We start from the raw sequence: 17,483 nt of genomic DNA on the forward strand, positions 1-17,483 counted from the left end.
AGTAGCAGGAGTACACCAATGTTACCTGATTCCTGGAAAAACACAAACATCGACCCCGAAGGGCAGCATAACACTCCATGTTATGATTTACTACTAACTTGAGAGATCCTGACCTGCTTCACAGCCTGGAGCCATTTGGTAAACATTTTAGCACAGGAGAGTATGATTTATGCTACCTTATGGTAGCCCTTGAAGCAGGGCAACCTTTACCTTCTCTGCAAAAGCACGAACCGTCCACTGGGGAGCACCCGCCCTCGTTTCTGCAGTTGCAAACCAATGAGCAGTTGCCTCCGTATGTTCCGGCTGCACAAACGACAGAGCAGTCTTCTCCCTGCAAACCAAAATGAAACCAAGCTGAGGAAGAAGGAGAAGTATGGGGTCCAGGTAATCGTGGCCAGGTCAGAAGCTAATAAGAGGATCGTAGAACTTGCCCATCTCTACTGAGAAGGCCCAGACTCCTTGCACTTCCCTCAAGGATGATACAACTGAATCCCTGAGGGCAGCTGGAAGAATGCTCAGAAAGAGTAATTTGCTAAGGCAGCCTTCTTTAGCTTGGTAACTTCTAGATGTATTGACCACCACTTGCATTAGCCCCAGGCAGCATGGCCATATACGGTAACGCTGGGCTGATGAGAGCTGTAGTTCAAAGCAACTAGAGGGTGGAAGAAGAAGAAGAAGAGGAGGAGTTTGGATTTGATATCCCGCTTTATCACTACCCTAAGGAGTCTCAAAGCGGCTCACATTCTCCTTTCCCTTCCTCCCCCACAACAAACACTCTGTGAGATGAGTGGGGCTGAGAGACTTCAGAGAAGTGTGACTAGTCCAAGGTCACCCAGCAGCTGCATGTGGAGGACCGGAGATGTGAACCCGGTTCCCCAGATTACGAGACTAATGCTCTTAACCACTACACCACACTGGTAAGCTTGGTTCAGGCTGTCCCTAAGGTATAATGTAACAACACAGTGGCTTGCAGCATCTCAAAACATGTAAATAGACACAGAGAAAAAAATACACAGAACAATCTGCATGCTGCTTCCAGCATCCTGTGTAGGAAACGAATCACACCAGAAGTTAAACAGTGCACAGTTAATCCATGGAACTCACTCCCACATGAAACTGGGATAGCCATCAACTTGGATGATTTTAAAAGAGGATTGAACCAATTCATGAAGAAGAAGGTTGCCAATGGCTATTAGCCATGATGGCTGTTGCTCTGCCTCCACAGTCAGTTTTTCTGAATACTGGTTTCTGGAGAATGCAGAAGTGTGGCGTGTGTTATTGTGCTTGAATTATGTTTGTGAGCTTCCCACAGGCATCTGGTTGGCCAATGTGAGAATAGGATGCTGGACTAAATAGCCTGTTGCTTTGACCCAGCAGGCTCTTATGATGTTCTTAAGTGACTCTGAAATACTGCAGAAGTGGGAAACTGCTATGAATCTTGTTGAAACACCTTTCAGGTTTTGCATCACATTTAAAGTTATCCTTGAAAGGTTGAACCATCATAGCAGCAAAGCTGAGATTCTCAACATTCTAAGGAAGCATCTCCGGGTCTGAAAAGCAGCCTGGGCTATCCAGCCATTGCCATCTCCAGTTTAGACAAAGTCCTTCTACACAATGTCCATTGTTTCCCAGGAACTGACAGCATCACAATGGTTTCTTTTGGATTGGCGCAAAAGGAGAACAGGGACAAATTATTGGCAGCCGTACAGCGGGAGGTAGGAAAGGTAAAATGGCAAATCTCTCTGAACAGCTGTTTGCTCATTAAGAAAAACATCACGGACAAAGCGCTAATCACAAAAGACGACAAGGGCTTAATGTCGTGCGAAGCTTGGTCTCCTCGCAGAGGCAAAATAAGCAAACAAACAAACAAACAAGGCCCCAAAGAAGTGATATTTTCAAATCCCAGAGAAACTGCTGAGCATACATAATGATGTATTATTTATATTGCAAAATCAATGTATGAGATGCTCTGCAAATTAGCACAAATAAAAGGGAGGGGGAAATGTCTGTGCCCCAAGAAAGTTGAAAAACTGAAGTTCATCTGTGCAATGGAAAGGCCGGAATATATATGCTTTATGGAATCTCAAAACATTAAGTCAGAAGGTTACATTATTGCATTCGTCTACTGAACCTGGACTGAAGCACTGAGCTAACAATGGAAATCAGTGAACATAAGAAGGTGCTACTGGATCAGGCCAGGGCTCCATCTAGTCCAGCATCTTTTTCTCACAGTGGCCAGGGAAAACTAGTACACAGGTGGACCTTTTTCGTTGAGAAGGATGGTGCCCAAAGGAATGTGTGGTAGGAAATGTTAAGGTCAAGGGGTGTGTGGAGAAACCTCGGGGGGGGGGGGAGAAAGGTCCCATCAACCTTCGCATGATAATAATCCTCAAGGCCACTCCTTTAGTTCAGAGACAGAAGAGCTTGGCATTCGCTGAGCAAGAAATGAGGGATGAGGGAACTTCCCCTCTAAGGCCAACACTACATGTCTTTGCACATTTTTTTAAAGCACACATTTTTTTAAAGTGTGCTTAAACCGGTCACTTTTGTTTTGAAGAAGGAAAACAGTCGTGTCCCCACCATTCTAGAGTGTGCTCTTGATCTGATCAGGGTCCCTCCCTGGTTTCCTGCCACCCCCCACAACTGCTATTTGTTCCAACAGTTTATCATTAAGAAGAAGCAGTTCAAAATATGGTGATATTCCATGGCCACTATGGCTTTTTATCAGACAGACTGCCAAGCATTTCCTCTGAAAGGGCCGGCCCTACCATTAGGCAACGTGAGGTGAGGGATTGTGTGAGGCAAGCGGCAGCAGCATGTGCTGCTTCCTCTAAGCTAGTCTGCTGCCCTCAGGTATGGTGGAAGGCCAGGATGAAGACGTGTGTCTTCTACATCTGCTGAAAACTGCACAATGAAGGTGCCACGCACATCTCCTTAAAGGTGGCCACAGAGAATGCCCTCTCCCAGGCCCCCATCCCACAGAGCTTTTGCGGGTGGTGGGACTGCTAAGAGGGCTTCAATCCTATGCACAGTTGCCAGACTACAAGGCCTACTGAACACAGTGGGGCTTACTTCAAAGTAGACAGACATAAAGGTAAAGGTAAAGGGATCCCTGACCATTAGGTCCAATCATGACCGACTCTGGGGTTGCGGCACTCATCTCGCTTTATTGGTCGAGGGAGCCGGCATACAGCTTCCGGGTCATGTGGCCAGCATGACCAAGCCATTTCTGGCGAACCAGAGCAGTGCACGGAAATGCCGTTTACCTTCCCGCCGGAGTGGTACCTATTTATTTACTTGCACTTTGACGTGCTTTTGAACTGCTAGGTGGGCAGGAGCAGGGACCGAGCAACGGGAGCTCACCCCGTCGCGGGGATTCAAACCACTGACCTTCTGATCGGCAAGTCCTAGGCTCTGTGGTTTAACCCACAGCACCACCCGCATCCCAGACAGACATAGGATTGCCCTTTTAGCTTCTATACCAGAAAACATATGATTCAAACCAGCTGTAGCCGCTCCAAGCAGGGATTAATTCTAAATGCAAAAATCATTAACATTTTCACCTCAATTTGGGGAGCCTGGCTTACGGAATGAGATGCACGTGGGCACTGCTATCCAATTGACGCACCCGCAACCTCCCCACCTCTGACGATGATTGCAACAGGCTCTCTTCCTTGCCAGTCATTAATGAGTATATATTCTATTAGGCTGGGGATCAAGTGTTAGCGGATCTTTTCTCTTGCAATATGGTGTTTCAGATTCCTATCCCATTTACCGAAATTAATCAACATCTGGGCTCCATATGGTGACCGTTCTCTCCCTCCCTTCTCTCCCACCCTTTTCCTTCTGGGCAGTTTGGCAACTTAATCAGTACGGAACATTCCAGCAGAAAGGGTACCACTGGAGGCAGCATGAAACGAGAAAGGATAGTGAATTAAATTCAAAATGTATAACCCACCCACCCCATGGGAAGTGGGGGAAAGGTGTTATGGCTATATTAAGGAATCTCGCCATAAATAGACTGATATTTAATGCCTCTTTTTCCCACAGCTGAGGATTCCATATGGACCACGTGAAGATTCATCGGCAGTTAATTGTTTGCTGTGGGATTTCAGCTTAAAGGGCTGATTTGAAAGGGCTGTTCTCTGTTCCTGAGCTCAATGGAAATGCTTGCTTCCTTCTCCCCACGTTAACCCTCCCCCCCCCCATGCAAGCTGCTCTTCACCACAATGTTTGGGGGGGGGGGAATGAGGACAGGTATCTGTATTGTATCTGACTCTCCTCCCCTGGCTGTTATGGAGATTTCCATAATGTAATTTCCATGAGAAAGATATCATAAGACAAAAAGGTTAGTCTCCCACCAAAAGCTGGATTCTGGATCTAATTCTCGCTCCCACTCTGTTGGCTGATTTTAGCCAAAGAACGAAACTTTGATCAATCCCAGAATGAACCACTGCCCTCTCTCTCTGTTATTGATTTTTTTTTTTTGCTGTGGTTTTATCCATGTATTTTCTCATTGAAATGATATAATGGAAACTGTCATATTAGCAGGGTGGTGGCAGACACAATATGGATACCTGACTCTTTCCACCCTTCATGGTGAATGGCAGCTTGCATGGACTGCATCAGGCTTCAGGTGGGACAGCTGCACATTCGAGGGGTCCCATGCAGAGGTGTAGTGGTCAAGGGTCATGGGGAGTAGGGGATAAAGACCCGTTTGTGTTTCTACAGAAGAGTCTCAGTCTCCAGCATCTTAGAAATGCCCAATCAGCATGAAAGGCAAACTTTTTAGTCACGGAGAAGCAGTCTTCTTACCCCTTGTGCTGACTGGTGCCAAGAAGAGTAAACGAAGATGAGTTAGCTACGGAGGATGGGCTCCTAGGGTCTCAAAAGGGTTGCAAAAAAGAGAGAGAAAATGGGGTTGCCTCCCCCACCTTTGGCTCAGGCCCCACCCACCGCCCATGATGTGGCCCCCAACAGGAAAAAAATGGTCACCCACTACTGATTTAGTGAGAATGTTGTATTTATTTCTTCTTTTCCTGTTTCTCTTTCAAAAATGTAAAATGCACATTTTTTTTGTGCCCCCCCCAGCATCATGAGTAAGGCAAGGGTATGAAGTAGAGTACATTAAAAGAGACACAGAGGGAATTTGGTGAAATAAAAGCCATTGCTCCCCCATCAAGGGAGGGTGCTGTAGGAAATGTACAATTTGCAGGGGCCAAAGATGTTTATAAAATCCAGAGAGTAGGTGAAAGGTACCAATAGACACCTTTATCTCTGCAGGTCTGAGTGACAAAAATACAGGGGTTGCTTGATCCCAGAATCTGCTATGCCAGATAAGCCGATTTATTTCATAAACCGTGGATGTATTTAAATGCTGTGGGATGTCCTCCTCAAACATTCCAGTGCACTGATGCAGATCCTAGATATGGATGTGTGTATTTGCTAACTTAAGGGCAACATTTACAATTAACCCACCTCAGCTCCTGACAAGCAATCCCCCGCAGGGGAACATATGGCCTCCCATATCAAAGTGGGGAGAACAGACTGAGTTCCCTAATTGGGTTCCTGTGGAAATTAAGAGGGGTGCTTCTCAGGTACACACACAGCAGATCTAAAACTCTGAATCAGCCTTCCCTCCAGATGTTTTTGGACTGCAAAGCCCATCAGCCCCAGGCAGGACAGTCATGTCTTTAGCCTTCCAAAAAGAACAATGATCTCTGGAAGGATGAGTTTCCTCTTGGAGCGCTGCTAATAGCTCTCTGCAGGTGCTGTTATTGGTGCTAATGATAAAATACTGGGCAGGGAGGACGGGTCATGATGTGAGATAAACAGCCCCAGGGATCCTGTTGCATGGATGAGAACTTGCAGGTCTGCTGAGGGAGGAACTACGTGAGATCTCAGCAAACCTGAACATGCTGAGATAATGCAAATGTGGGAACATTTGGCGGGGTGGGAGGTGGGAAGAGAGAACGGGCCCATTTGTAGGAGAAGGTAGCCAGGCAAGAGAAGCAATAATTTATCCTTTCTATACTTGCTGATTTCTCCTGGCAAATGCCCACCTCCCCAGCCCGTTCCCTCAAAGCTTAGTGGGCAGAAAACAAGTTAAGCGCAGTCAGAGGGGCATTTGCAGGGGAGACTCCATGGGTGGGAGCCGGGAGGGGAAAAGATAAGCACCCCATCCTGGCTGGCAATACAGTGGTATCTCGGGTTACAGACGCTTCAGGTTACAGACGCTTCAGGTTACAGACTCCGCTAACCCAGAAATAGTACTTCGGGTTAAGAACTTTGCTTCGGGATGAGAACAGAAATTGTGCGGCGGCAGCAGAAGGCCACATTAGCTAAAGTGGTACCTCAGGTTAAGAACAGTTTCAGGTTAAGAACGGACCTCCAGAACGAACTAAGTTCTTAACCCAAGGTACCACTGTTCTCCCCTGCAAATGTCCACTCCCTGGCAAACATTTGCAAAGAACTGTGCTGTTGCCTAACTGTCTCACACTGCGTGTCCAGAAGCTGACATGGGGCAGCAGACTAGCTGCTGTTGCCTGCCACTTGTAATCTCTCATCTGAAGCAGCTGCCTCACCCTGCCTGTTGATAGGGTTGGGCACTCAAGAGGCCACTCAAGAAAATGTTTGGTAGTCTGGCAGATAAAAACCACAGAGCCCATGGAGATCAACGTGAGCACAGACACTTGAGCAATGCAAAACAGGTTTTTCCCCAGGAGGGTTATTTTTTTTCTCAGGGCAATAGCAGGGAATGGCCATAGTTCAGCGGTTAGAGCATCTACCATGCATGCAGAAGGTTCCAAGTTCAATCCCAGGCATCTCCAGCTAGGGTTGGGAGACACTCCTTGTCTGTAACCCAAGAGAGCTGCTGCCACTCAGTGTGGAACTAGATGGATTCAATGATCTGGCTCAGTATAAGGCAGCTTCCTATTTCCAGTGGAATGGGTTTAGCTGGAAATATCTCCTCTGATTAAAACTCTCTTTTAGTGTGCCCTGGCAGGAGGACCTGGGTGGACCCAACCATTTCAGCCATGAAAACATTCATAAAGGAAAGGGTGAGGAGGAGCGAGAGTGCAGTCAAGCGTTTGACTGAACAGCATTGTTATTCAGACTCCTTGCCATGTAAGATCAGTTTGTTATTTAAGGTCAAAGCGGTAAAACAAACTCATTGAGTTGTTCAAACAGAAAACCGGCGACTTTGTTTATGCCATGAATATTTAGTAGGAAAAGGGAGGACTGCAACTATCCAGGTACCAAGTAACAGGGCAAAAGGGACCCTGTTTTGCATGCAGGTGTAGGTGCTTTGTGGCTGCCCTAAATTACTGAATTGCTGAATGCCCTGTTGTAAATTATTCCCAGGGCGTAGTGAACTTCAAGGGCTGGATAAGAATCACCATCCACTTTCCACTGCTATGAACATAAGAAGAGTTCTGCTTGATCAAGTCAAAGGTCCATCTAACCTAGTGTCCTGCTCTCACAGTGGCCAACCCGATGCTCCAAGTGGAAGCCCAACAAGGGAGGTAAAACCTAACCATTGTGGCTGGCAGCCATCATCTTGTAAAGTAGTCCAACTTGATGGTCAACACTCCCTCTGAGTTCCATATTCTATGTGCTGTGTGTAGAAAGTACTTTCTATTGCCTGTCTTGAATCTTCCAACATTCAGTCTCATTGGATGCCCCCCAATTCTAGCATTATGAGAGAGGAAAGAAAACATTTCTGCAACTTACTATTAATACAAGTTTTTGGAGTTCTTCCAGAGGCCATGGAGAGTGAAGGAGCTCCATAGATGCCCAAGCACATCTCAGCAAAGTTTAAAGATCTGCTCCTGGAAGCATTCAAGATTAACAAGGACTAACAAATGAAAACTCATTCCAATTGGATTATACTCTAAGAGCATTTGTTGTTGTTGCTTTTAATGATCTAACAGACTATTATCAGCGCTTAGGCGAAGGTTCAAGCTAAGTGATGGGACACCTGCTTTGCATCCAGAAGGTCCCAGTTTCAATCCCTGGAAGTATCTCCAGCTAGGACTGGGAAGCAGAGGTGGAAGTTGGGAGAGCTGAATTTAAGACTGGAAGATTGAGGAAGCAAGAGTGGCAGATTTGTCTGTACCTACAGCAGGGACGCGGGTTGCACTGTGGGTTAAACCACAGAGCCTAGGACTTGCCGATCAGAAGGTCAGCAGTTCGAATCCCCTCGACGGGGTGAGCTCCCATTGTTTGTTCCCTGCTCCTGCCAACCTAGCAGTTCAAAAGCACATCAAAGTGCAAGTAGTTAAATAGGTACCACTCCGGCGGGAAGGTAAACGGCATTTCCGTGCACTGCTTTGGTTTGCCAGAAGTGGCTTAGTCATGCTGGCCACATGACCTGGAAGCTGTACGCCGGCTCCCTTGGCCAATAAAGCGAGATGAGCGCCGCAACCCCAGAGTCGGCCATGACTGGACCTAATGGTCAGGGGTCCCTTTACCTTTACAGCAGGACAGCATCCATGCAAGCCCTGTTCACATGTTATTCTTTACTCTCTCTCTGTCTCTGTGTCTCTCTCTCTCTCTCTCCCCTGTAGTGGTCAGAAAGCTGCTTGGAGGCTATTTGTGAGGCATGGAATTAAGTTCTAAGATTTGCATACATTTCTTTCAAAGGGCCCCTGAGGAATGCAGCTAAATAGAAAGTGAAATAAAAGGCTTTAATTCTATTGTAGAGGTTTTCAATCATTTCTCAGGTCGTTACCCCCCTCCCATTCCCAATTTGGAATCTGAACCACAGAGGAAACCAGCTCCCTGCTCTTGATATGCAAAGAGCCAGACAGGTCTCTAAGCAGGTGCCTTTGACAAAGCAATATAAAAATTCCTAAGTGTTAAAAGTGGATGAAAAGGAAGGAAGGAGATTGGCGAAGGCTAGATTGCCCTGTGAAATGGAGATGAAATAAACTCAGTCTGAAGTCTAAAGTCAAGGTACTGGGCCCCTGCGGTACCGAAAGGCAGCGGCAACGGAAATGCAATGCGACATGCCCACATTGCCAATTAAGGGAGCCAAATGGAAGAGACATGTCAACAAGTTGCAAAGAGGCCCTGGCACAAAGCCGAAACCCAGGGACGTCACTGCAAAATCCCAGGAGACTGCCACAAATATGAACACAGGGCAGACACAGAGGAAGGACAAGGAGGAGGAGAAGCAAAGGGCTGAAGTTGTCCTCTCCCTCTGGTGACTTTTAAATATTCTGTGTAACTGAATGAGATCTGGGAGGTCAAGAAGCAGCAGAGGATACAGTCAGGGTCTGGGTCTAAAAATACAGATAGTTTGACATGAGTAGGGATGGGGGAGAAATTCAGTTCTGTTCACATTCAAAGGTGACCTTATCTTTCTCTCACTTTCTGAAACAATGTGAGAACCCAAATACTGATGCCACCCTCTGAAATGCACTCTTCCTCAAGGAAGAACTCTAACCAATGTTTACAAAAATGCATTATTTTAGGGAAAATGTGTACAGTACATTAATCAAGACAGCATGTGTTTATTAGGAGAAATGGTCACTGAAATGCAGACAAGTTTTCATGGGGGTTAAAAAAGAAATTCACAAATTGCTGCAGAAATGTGGAGAGCTGGATTTAAGACTTGAAGAGTGGGGAACTTGGAGGACCCAAACTGACAGTTCCATTCTTTCCCTAGGTACCAGGGGGAGTATGCAGACATTGTTAAAAGGGAGATAGTTAGTTTTTTGAAAAAGGTTCTAACAAAACTGTGACAAAGTACTTTTGGGTTGCTTGGAAGCAATCCTCTGGGCATGTGTCAAATGCCATCAGCAGTGAGATTCAGATGCTTTCCCCTCTGCACCAGATTTATTCAGGCTAAGGAAGGAACCTCAAATTAAAGAACATAAGAGGAGCCAATGACCCATCTAATCCATCATCATCATCCTATTCTCACAGTGGCCACCCAGATACCTGTCGGAAAGCTGTGGGAGCAAGTTCCATAGTATGCGCAGGGTGAAGCATTATGATGGTGATGATTACTATGGCTACAATTTATTATCCAGCCTTCACCCTAAAGTCCCAGGGCAGAAATGAAACTGGAGCAACAAACCCTGAACAACTCGGAATGTTACATACAGAAAGAAACAGGACACAAGCAATACATGCTAAGCTCAAGCTCAGATGAACTGAGAGTATCTTGATTACCAGACATAAGAAAAGGTTATCTTCCCAGGAATATGCTTGCCCTCTCCTTTCATATAGAATTCTAACACCCATTGATTTGAACGTGGAGCCTCCGTATTACCAGGTTGTAATGGCTACTCCTCCGGCCGTATCTTCAAACCCTTCCTAATTGCAGATTATTTCCAGTGAATATTTCCCCCCTCTCCAGACCACCAGTCCTGATACCCCATCACTTCTATTTTCTAAACAGGGCCAAGTACACACTTGACCTTGTCATCTAATGGGCACTAGGCAAACAGTGTTTCATCCTCCCACACCCTTGAAGCATTTTAGCTCTCACCCTGCTCTTTTAAACTTTTGTGCTGTTTTCTTGTGTGTGTGTTTTAATGCATAGTGTGTACTTATTGTAAACTTCCCTGGGATCTTTTTCAATGATCTATGGGAAATCCAGTTTGAATTCTCCCTGATAGGTGTGAAAACAGATTCTACAAAAGTAGCTCTCTGCTACTGGTATCTTTTAACTCTTTTTTTAAAAAAACCCCCCAAAAACCCCTGTATGAATGTTTGGCTTTCTGGAATGTTGGGAGGAAAAGGCACCTTTCTTTAGGAGAAAACAGGTGCCTTTTATCTTCTGTGTTGCCAGCAGTAAGAGATCCACAGCTGGTTAAATAGCACAGGATAGAAGATGTTCCTAGTACAATTGGGGGGGGGGGATCACACTGTATGTCCTCTTGCGCCCATAGATAATGTGCAAAATGAAAATCACACACGCACACACACAAAGTCCTCTTGCGCCCATAGATAACTTGCAAAATGAAAAGCTGGCTTTTTTTTTTGCCAGCGATGCTCCACTTAATTGGACAACTGCTGTGCCGTAATACCTACCCCAATCTCACATAGCGCAAAATTTATGCTGGTGATCGCTAACAAAAACAGCCCAATAAAATAGCTGGATTTATTTTACAAATGAAAAGGGCTGTTAACAAAGCGGAGCATCTGATATGCTCACTAAATCAAGGATAAAAGGACAGGAGCTCCATTGAACGTCACCCCCTCCCGAGTTTTCTTCTTCTTCCAGAAACTTCAGACGAGAATAGTCCCCCCCCCCTGCACTAAAAGTACATCTGGAATCATATCAAAGGGAAACCGATCATTTAAATGAGTTAAATTGCCATCACAGCCCCTCAATGGATCCGACAGTCTCAGCTCCAGGTTCATTTCTGACATTAAAAGGAGAAGCCTTTTTTGCAAATTTTATAAACTCCCTTTCCCCGCATTCTCTAATCAATAGCTTAAGGCCAAGGGAAGTTTTGTTCATTATGTGAAGAACACGGATACATTGTGCAATTGTAATATGGATGATAAAAATATGCTGAATATGGTCCCCTGGAAGGTTGAGATGTGAGAGGCAGTGTGGTGTAGTGATCAAAGCAAGTGTGGGTTATAGTTTTGGAAGGTTATTGTTTTGGTTATCGTTTTGTAGCTCAGCAGTAAAGCAGCTGCTTTGCATGAAGAAGGTCCCAGTACCAATACTGGGAATCCTCAGCCTTAGCTGGGAGATCCTGGAAATCCATTGCCAGTCAATGTAGACAATAGTGAGCTAGACAGACCAATGGCCTGATTCAGTAAAAGGCAACTTCATAACCTCTGGCCTATGGGCCAGATTAGACCCTCCAGGAATCCTAATTTGCTCCACAATGCTGGTTCCCCCAAGCTGCATCCACCTGCCCTACATCTGATGTAAAAAATGGCATCTGGGCAGATAAATAAAGGTAAAGGTACACCTTCCCGTACGGGCCAGTCTTGCCAGACTCTAGGGTTGTGCGCTCATATCACTCTATAGGCCGGGAGCCAGCGCTGTCCACAGACACTTCCGGGTCACGTGGCCAGCGTGACAAGCTGCATCTGGCGAGCCAGCGCAGCACACGGAACGCCGTTTACCTTCCCGCTGGTAAGCGGTCCCTATTTATCTACTTGCACCCGAGGGTGCTTTCAAACTGCTAGGTTGGCAGGCGCTGGGACCGACCGACGGGGCAGATAAATATATGGCTGCAAAATAACAAATTTGGAGCCTTAAGGTGCATTCCTGCTTGTTCCTCAGCAGGTGGACCTTGAATTCAGCTTTCAAATGCAAGACAAACACAGATCAGTTGCACTCCAGAGTTTCTGATTATGAAGTCCTGAGCGCAACTCATCCATGCTGGAAGCAAAGCTTGAAGTCATCACTCATGACCAGCTGATTGACTTCAAGCCTCATTGAGGTCAGGCACTCTGGAGCATAGCTGATCCTTGCTTAAAAGCAATGGTCTCCCAGCACCACCTTCTGAGACCTGTCTTTTAGGAATGGCCAGAGCCAACTGGAGCATAGTAACCCCATTGGACCACTCCTGCAAAGTGACCAGAAGGATACGATGGCGGTTGATGACACAGTCCATTGACCCCCTGAGTAACTGGCAGGCACAGAATGATGAAACCTAAGGAAATACATGCACATATCTTTAATCTGCAAAATGTATACAGGCCACAGAATATGTTGTTCACCATATTTATTTATATAAAAAAGCAGAATATGCACCATCCACTTAAGCTGAAGTTTCTTTCATGGATGCTTTAGTTGAGATTCCTGCATTGCAGGAGGTTGGACCAGATTACCCTCAGGGTCTCTTCCAACTCTACAATTCTATAAGCTACGTAAACTCTAGTCAAGGAGGGTGACTTTGGGAGAACAAAAGTATGCAATAGGGCATTCAGGGTTAGGGACCAGGAGGCAGCAAGCACCAGGCAGTGGTGAGTGCTGAGTGCCAGGCACTTGGCAGGGGTGACGGGCAGGGGGCAGTAGCATGGGCACTGCCTCAGTCTGAGTGGGGCAGGAATGATGGTGTGGGGAGTGGTGGCAGTGCTGCTGCTGGCGAGGTGGTGGGAGGTGCAGCCTCCCAACTAACCTCTTGCTCGTCTTGCCACTTTGGGTGGCAGCTTCTCCTCCGCCTCTCAGGGTGCAGCCCACTTCTGACTGCTTCATGGATGGGGCCCGGCTGTACACCAAAGGAAAAAGACTCCTGCTTTGCTCCACACACTTTGGCTCTGGCCACGCCCACCTCTGGCATACTGTGTCCCAAAGACTTTCTCCCCCCTGTCCACCAGACAACATTCAGACTAGGTTCAAGAGCTAGAAGTTCACTCCTCTCTTGAAAACCTTGCTCCTTTCAAATCCCTTCTGGATCATAGATAATCTTATTATTGGACGTCTGTGACATATGGCTTTGCTGTCTGAACACGGCAGGGGGATGGGAATGGAATTATTCTGTCCTGGAAAATACATTTTTATCCTCATATTGTACAAGAGCAATCTCCCCAAACTGTCAAAACAGGTGTGTGTGTGTGTATGTGTGCGGAGGGAAGAGAAAGTCAGGTTGACTCCTTTCATATCAAATCCTTTCGTATTGGTGATGAAGTGCTAGTTTTGCTCGACACCACTCTGAGTTCGATAAAAGTGGACAGGTCTTCAACAAATTGGAGCTTAAAGAGATGAACTCGTTAAAGCAATAGAAGTTCTGTCACCTCGCTATGATGTATCGACACGAGGGGCTCACTGAGGTGGCAATCGCTGGAAGGACATCATGTCAACCAAGAACTCAACTGCATTACAAGCTTCCCACAGCTAAAGTGGTTTAACTAGGTATAGCTGGTGGTGCAGGTTGCTCTAACACAGTCTTTGCCAACTCCATGCACTCCAGTTGTGCCCTCATGCAGGCCAGGGCTGATGGGGCTTGCAGTCCAAAACAGCTGAAGGGCACGCGGTTAGTGAAGGCTATTCCAATGGTTTAGAGCAGAGGTAGTCAACCTGGGGCTGTCCAGGTGTTCTGGAATACAGTTTCCACCATTCCTTCCCATTGACATGCTGGCAGGAGTGGATGGAAGTTGCAGTCCAAAATACCTAGGCACCATGTTAGCTATCATGGGGTTAGAGTTACCTGCAAAATACAGGTAAAACCACCAAAGCCTATCAGCACTAACTAAGGCAAGACAACACAGGAGCCAACTCCTAAAGGCCAAGGTCCCTTTGGCCCCCACAACTAAATATTTGAGTCCCCCCCCAGTTGATGGGCATATGGGGCAGGGCTTACCTGCCCCCCCATATATTATTCATGTTGGCACCTCGTTTGACAGCCAGCTTTAAAGTATGCTTGGTACATGTGAGTCACCAAGGTTTATTTCCCCCTTGTGAGAGAGGGAGAGAATCAACTCTGTAATTCTGGAACTGAGAGCAGGCCTCTCATTTGGAAGTGCTTAGGTGGCAGAGTGGCTTAAGAACTAGACGTGGTATGGGAAGTTTCTGGTTTAAACCTCACCTCAGCCATGAACTCTGCTAGACTAATCTCCATAATTCCTGGACTTTGCTGGCTGGGGTTGATAATATTAGTAACTTTGCATTAATATCATGTTTTTATATGTAACTGTATTTTGGTAATATTTTTTGTTGTTGCTTCAGTTTTCTGTACACCACTTATAGATATTTTAAACATATTGAGCGGTATAGAAATTAAATCACCATCAGCACCATGATGTGAGGGACTGATGGGAGTTGTAGCGCAACAACAGTGATGGAAGGGCACCATATTGGCTGCTCTCATCTCTAACCAACTCACCACACTGACTCTCAAAATAATTTGGAAGGTACAAAGACCCAATTAGTGATATTTATCAATGCAAAGTCCTGAGTAGGCGGAGACCATCATAGGATGAATTAGTCCCTACTTCTATCTTTCCTTAACACCTAGCAGAACCAAGGAATCCAAAACCAGGTGCGTTCTGCAAAAGAAAAACACAATGAGAGGTGCCTGAGGCTCCCCTGTCCTGAGAAAGGAACAAAGAGCCACCAGTGAATGTTGACTCAGCATCTTACTAATGATCCTCTCTGAGAAAGTTGCAATTAGTTGTGGGCTGAGCAGTGAAAACACACCAGCCATGTTTCAAGGGCACATCTAATGATGCTCTGAGCTAACAAGTGAGCGCTGGAGGTTCTTTGCAAGTCTTCCCTGCAAGGCAGGTCAAGAATCCCACAGTCTCATGCTATGCTTAATTAATGAACCAGACCCTCCCTTTTGACATTTTACAGAATTACAGGAATGAAAATCAGAAGCAAACAGAAAATCCCAGCCCTAAGGTCTTGCTGGTGATGTATTCTGAAAACCTTCGAACAATATATTTCTGTTGCTTTGCAGTGGCATAAATGAGCATGTAACTCCAGTATTCATGGGTTTGGAGGTTTTTTCCTCCTCTGAAAGACATTATAATCCTGGAAAAGACAATACAGTAGGTTTCTGCAGCAGCTCTGCTCCTGACTCTTGGACATTGGTCCAAGTCTGTTCAATAGCATCTATAGCTTGGCCATGGTGATTTGTGCTATGGTAACCTCATGGCTGAACTACTGTAACATAGGTTATGTGGGGCCTCCCTTGGGATTGGTCTGGAAGCTGCGGCTGGTGCAGAATGTTACAGCCAGTACCAGGATGCACTGGCTGCCAATCATCTAACAGGCGAACTATCATTAAGCAATTTATAGAAATGCTTTAAAATAAATAAATAAATCGTGAAAAACTGAGATGCTCCTTAAAGTTACACAGCATCCAACTTGTTCTTCAGCATCTCAGTTAATGCTGATCTGCTTGGTATACTTGGAAACTCCTGCTTCCAAAATTTGAAAACTTATGTCAGCTCCTATGAACTTTGGACAGACAGCAAACACCTGTGATCAAGATGTCCCAAACGCATTTTCAGCTGACACTGAAAACTCCACACTGAAGGTGCCTGAATGCAGTTTCAGGGTTAAGAGGTTCCACAGATTTCCACCACAACAGAGAAAGTCCTCTCAGAGGTTGCAGCCAGCTGGACAGCCCCTATTGGTGGAACCACAAAGGTCCACCCCTAACCCACCACACAGCAGCAATCTCAGTTACAGAGCTAGCAAATATGTGTAGAGACACTCTTTCAAGTATTCCTTATTTAAGGGGGGAAAGTACTTTTAATTCTTAAAAGCTCTTGAGAAATTTTGACTGCTTTCAACTTCATTTCACAGGCAAGGAGGCACTCAACTTCCCATTTATCAGTGCAGGGAGCTGAGGCTGAGTTATAATGGTCTGGTTTGCACAACACATAAATTTAAGCCATGGTTTACTGGGATCTCATGAATGTGTGGATTCCCAGAGAGGAGTCATTCTGCACTGAACTAAGTCGCAGTTTGGCTTAGCATGTTGTCCCAACCAGGGCTTGTGGTTACGCTTTCTCCTCCCTAACCATGAGCCAAGGTTTATGCCATGTATAACTAGACGAAAGGCTACTTTCCCAAGGCTATATGATAGGTCTGTGGGACTGAAACCCAAGTAACATTATTAATAGAGGAAGCTGCCTCATACTTAGCCAGCTCACCAGTCAACTGAGCTCAGTTTTGTCTACACTGCCTGGCAGCAGGAAACCAGGGTTTCAGGCAGCATTTCCCCCCAACCCTATCTGGATTTGCGGGTGATTGAACCAGGGACTTTCTGCTTGCAAGGTCAAGTCTCTACCCTTGAGCTATGGCCCTTCCCCAAGTCTTCCAAAATGTTTATCAGGGACTGTTGTTTTTAAAATCTAAACTTGTGAATTGAATTACAGGTGACCCCATTGTCATGCAGAGGCTGCTCTCCCCCTCTCTTCCCCCCTCAATTATGGCAGTCAAAAGATGCTGCACCCTCCCTGTTTAAAAAGTACAATAGGAAAATAATTGGAATTTATTCTAGCAGGAAGGCAGATTCTGACCTCATTTCAGCATAAACCTGAACTTTACCTGGCAAGGGCAAAATTAAAGAAAAGAAGCATTTGAACTTCCTGACCTCTCATTGCTAAACTCAGCTCAGGCACACTTAGGAATGCAGAGGCATCTGGAGACCAAGGATGTTTTTCTCTCCAAATGCCTCTTCCAAAGGCATATTTGTGCCTATTAAGAACCCCATTTCACCCTAAATGCTTTGGTCAGGAAACTAAGGAAGGATCTGCACAGAAGGCTGTGTGTGTTTGATAAAGGTGCAAATCTGCTTGTAATCACTTTCCCCTCCTCGCAGCTGCATCTTCTTCAGCTTCTTCTATTTTAAAATAGATGCTGGTCCGTTGAACAAAAAGGCAGCATTGCCCTCCCACCCCTCTTTTCTCTTGGTGCCATTCACAGTCGTCTTGGCTTTGCTGACAGCAGAATCCAACTCTGCTTGGTCATACGTTGGGGCGATGGCCCTTTTGTAGATAAGTTACCCAGGATATGAAATGCTCAAGGCTACCCCTCTGCGCTATCC

The 17,483-nt window shown here is 45.9% G+C and overlaps 1 protein-coding gene across 7 annotated transcripts in view; it reads right to left on the reverse strand.

The window, feature by feature from the left end:
• Positions 1–17,483, reverse strand: part of MEGF11 (multiple EGF like domains 11) — a 345,431-nt gene that overhangs the window by 87,933 nt on the left and 240,015 nt on the right. For all 7 annotated transcript variants that reach the window (XM_083411873.1, XM_083411869.1, XM_083411871.1 and 4 more), the window contains one exon: positions 211–331. In XM_083411873.1, coding sequence (XP_083267999.1) covers positions 211–331 — 121 coding nt within the window. The remainder of the gene's footprint in view (positions 1–210; positions 332–17,483) is intronic.

Source organism: Podarcis tiliguerta, assembly GCF_965153285.1.
Source record: "Podarcis tiliguerta genome assembly, chromosome: 14".
Lineage (NCBI taxonomy): Eukaryota > Metazoa > Chordata > Lepidosauria > Squamata > Lacertidae > Podarcis > Podarcis tiliguerta.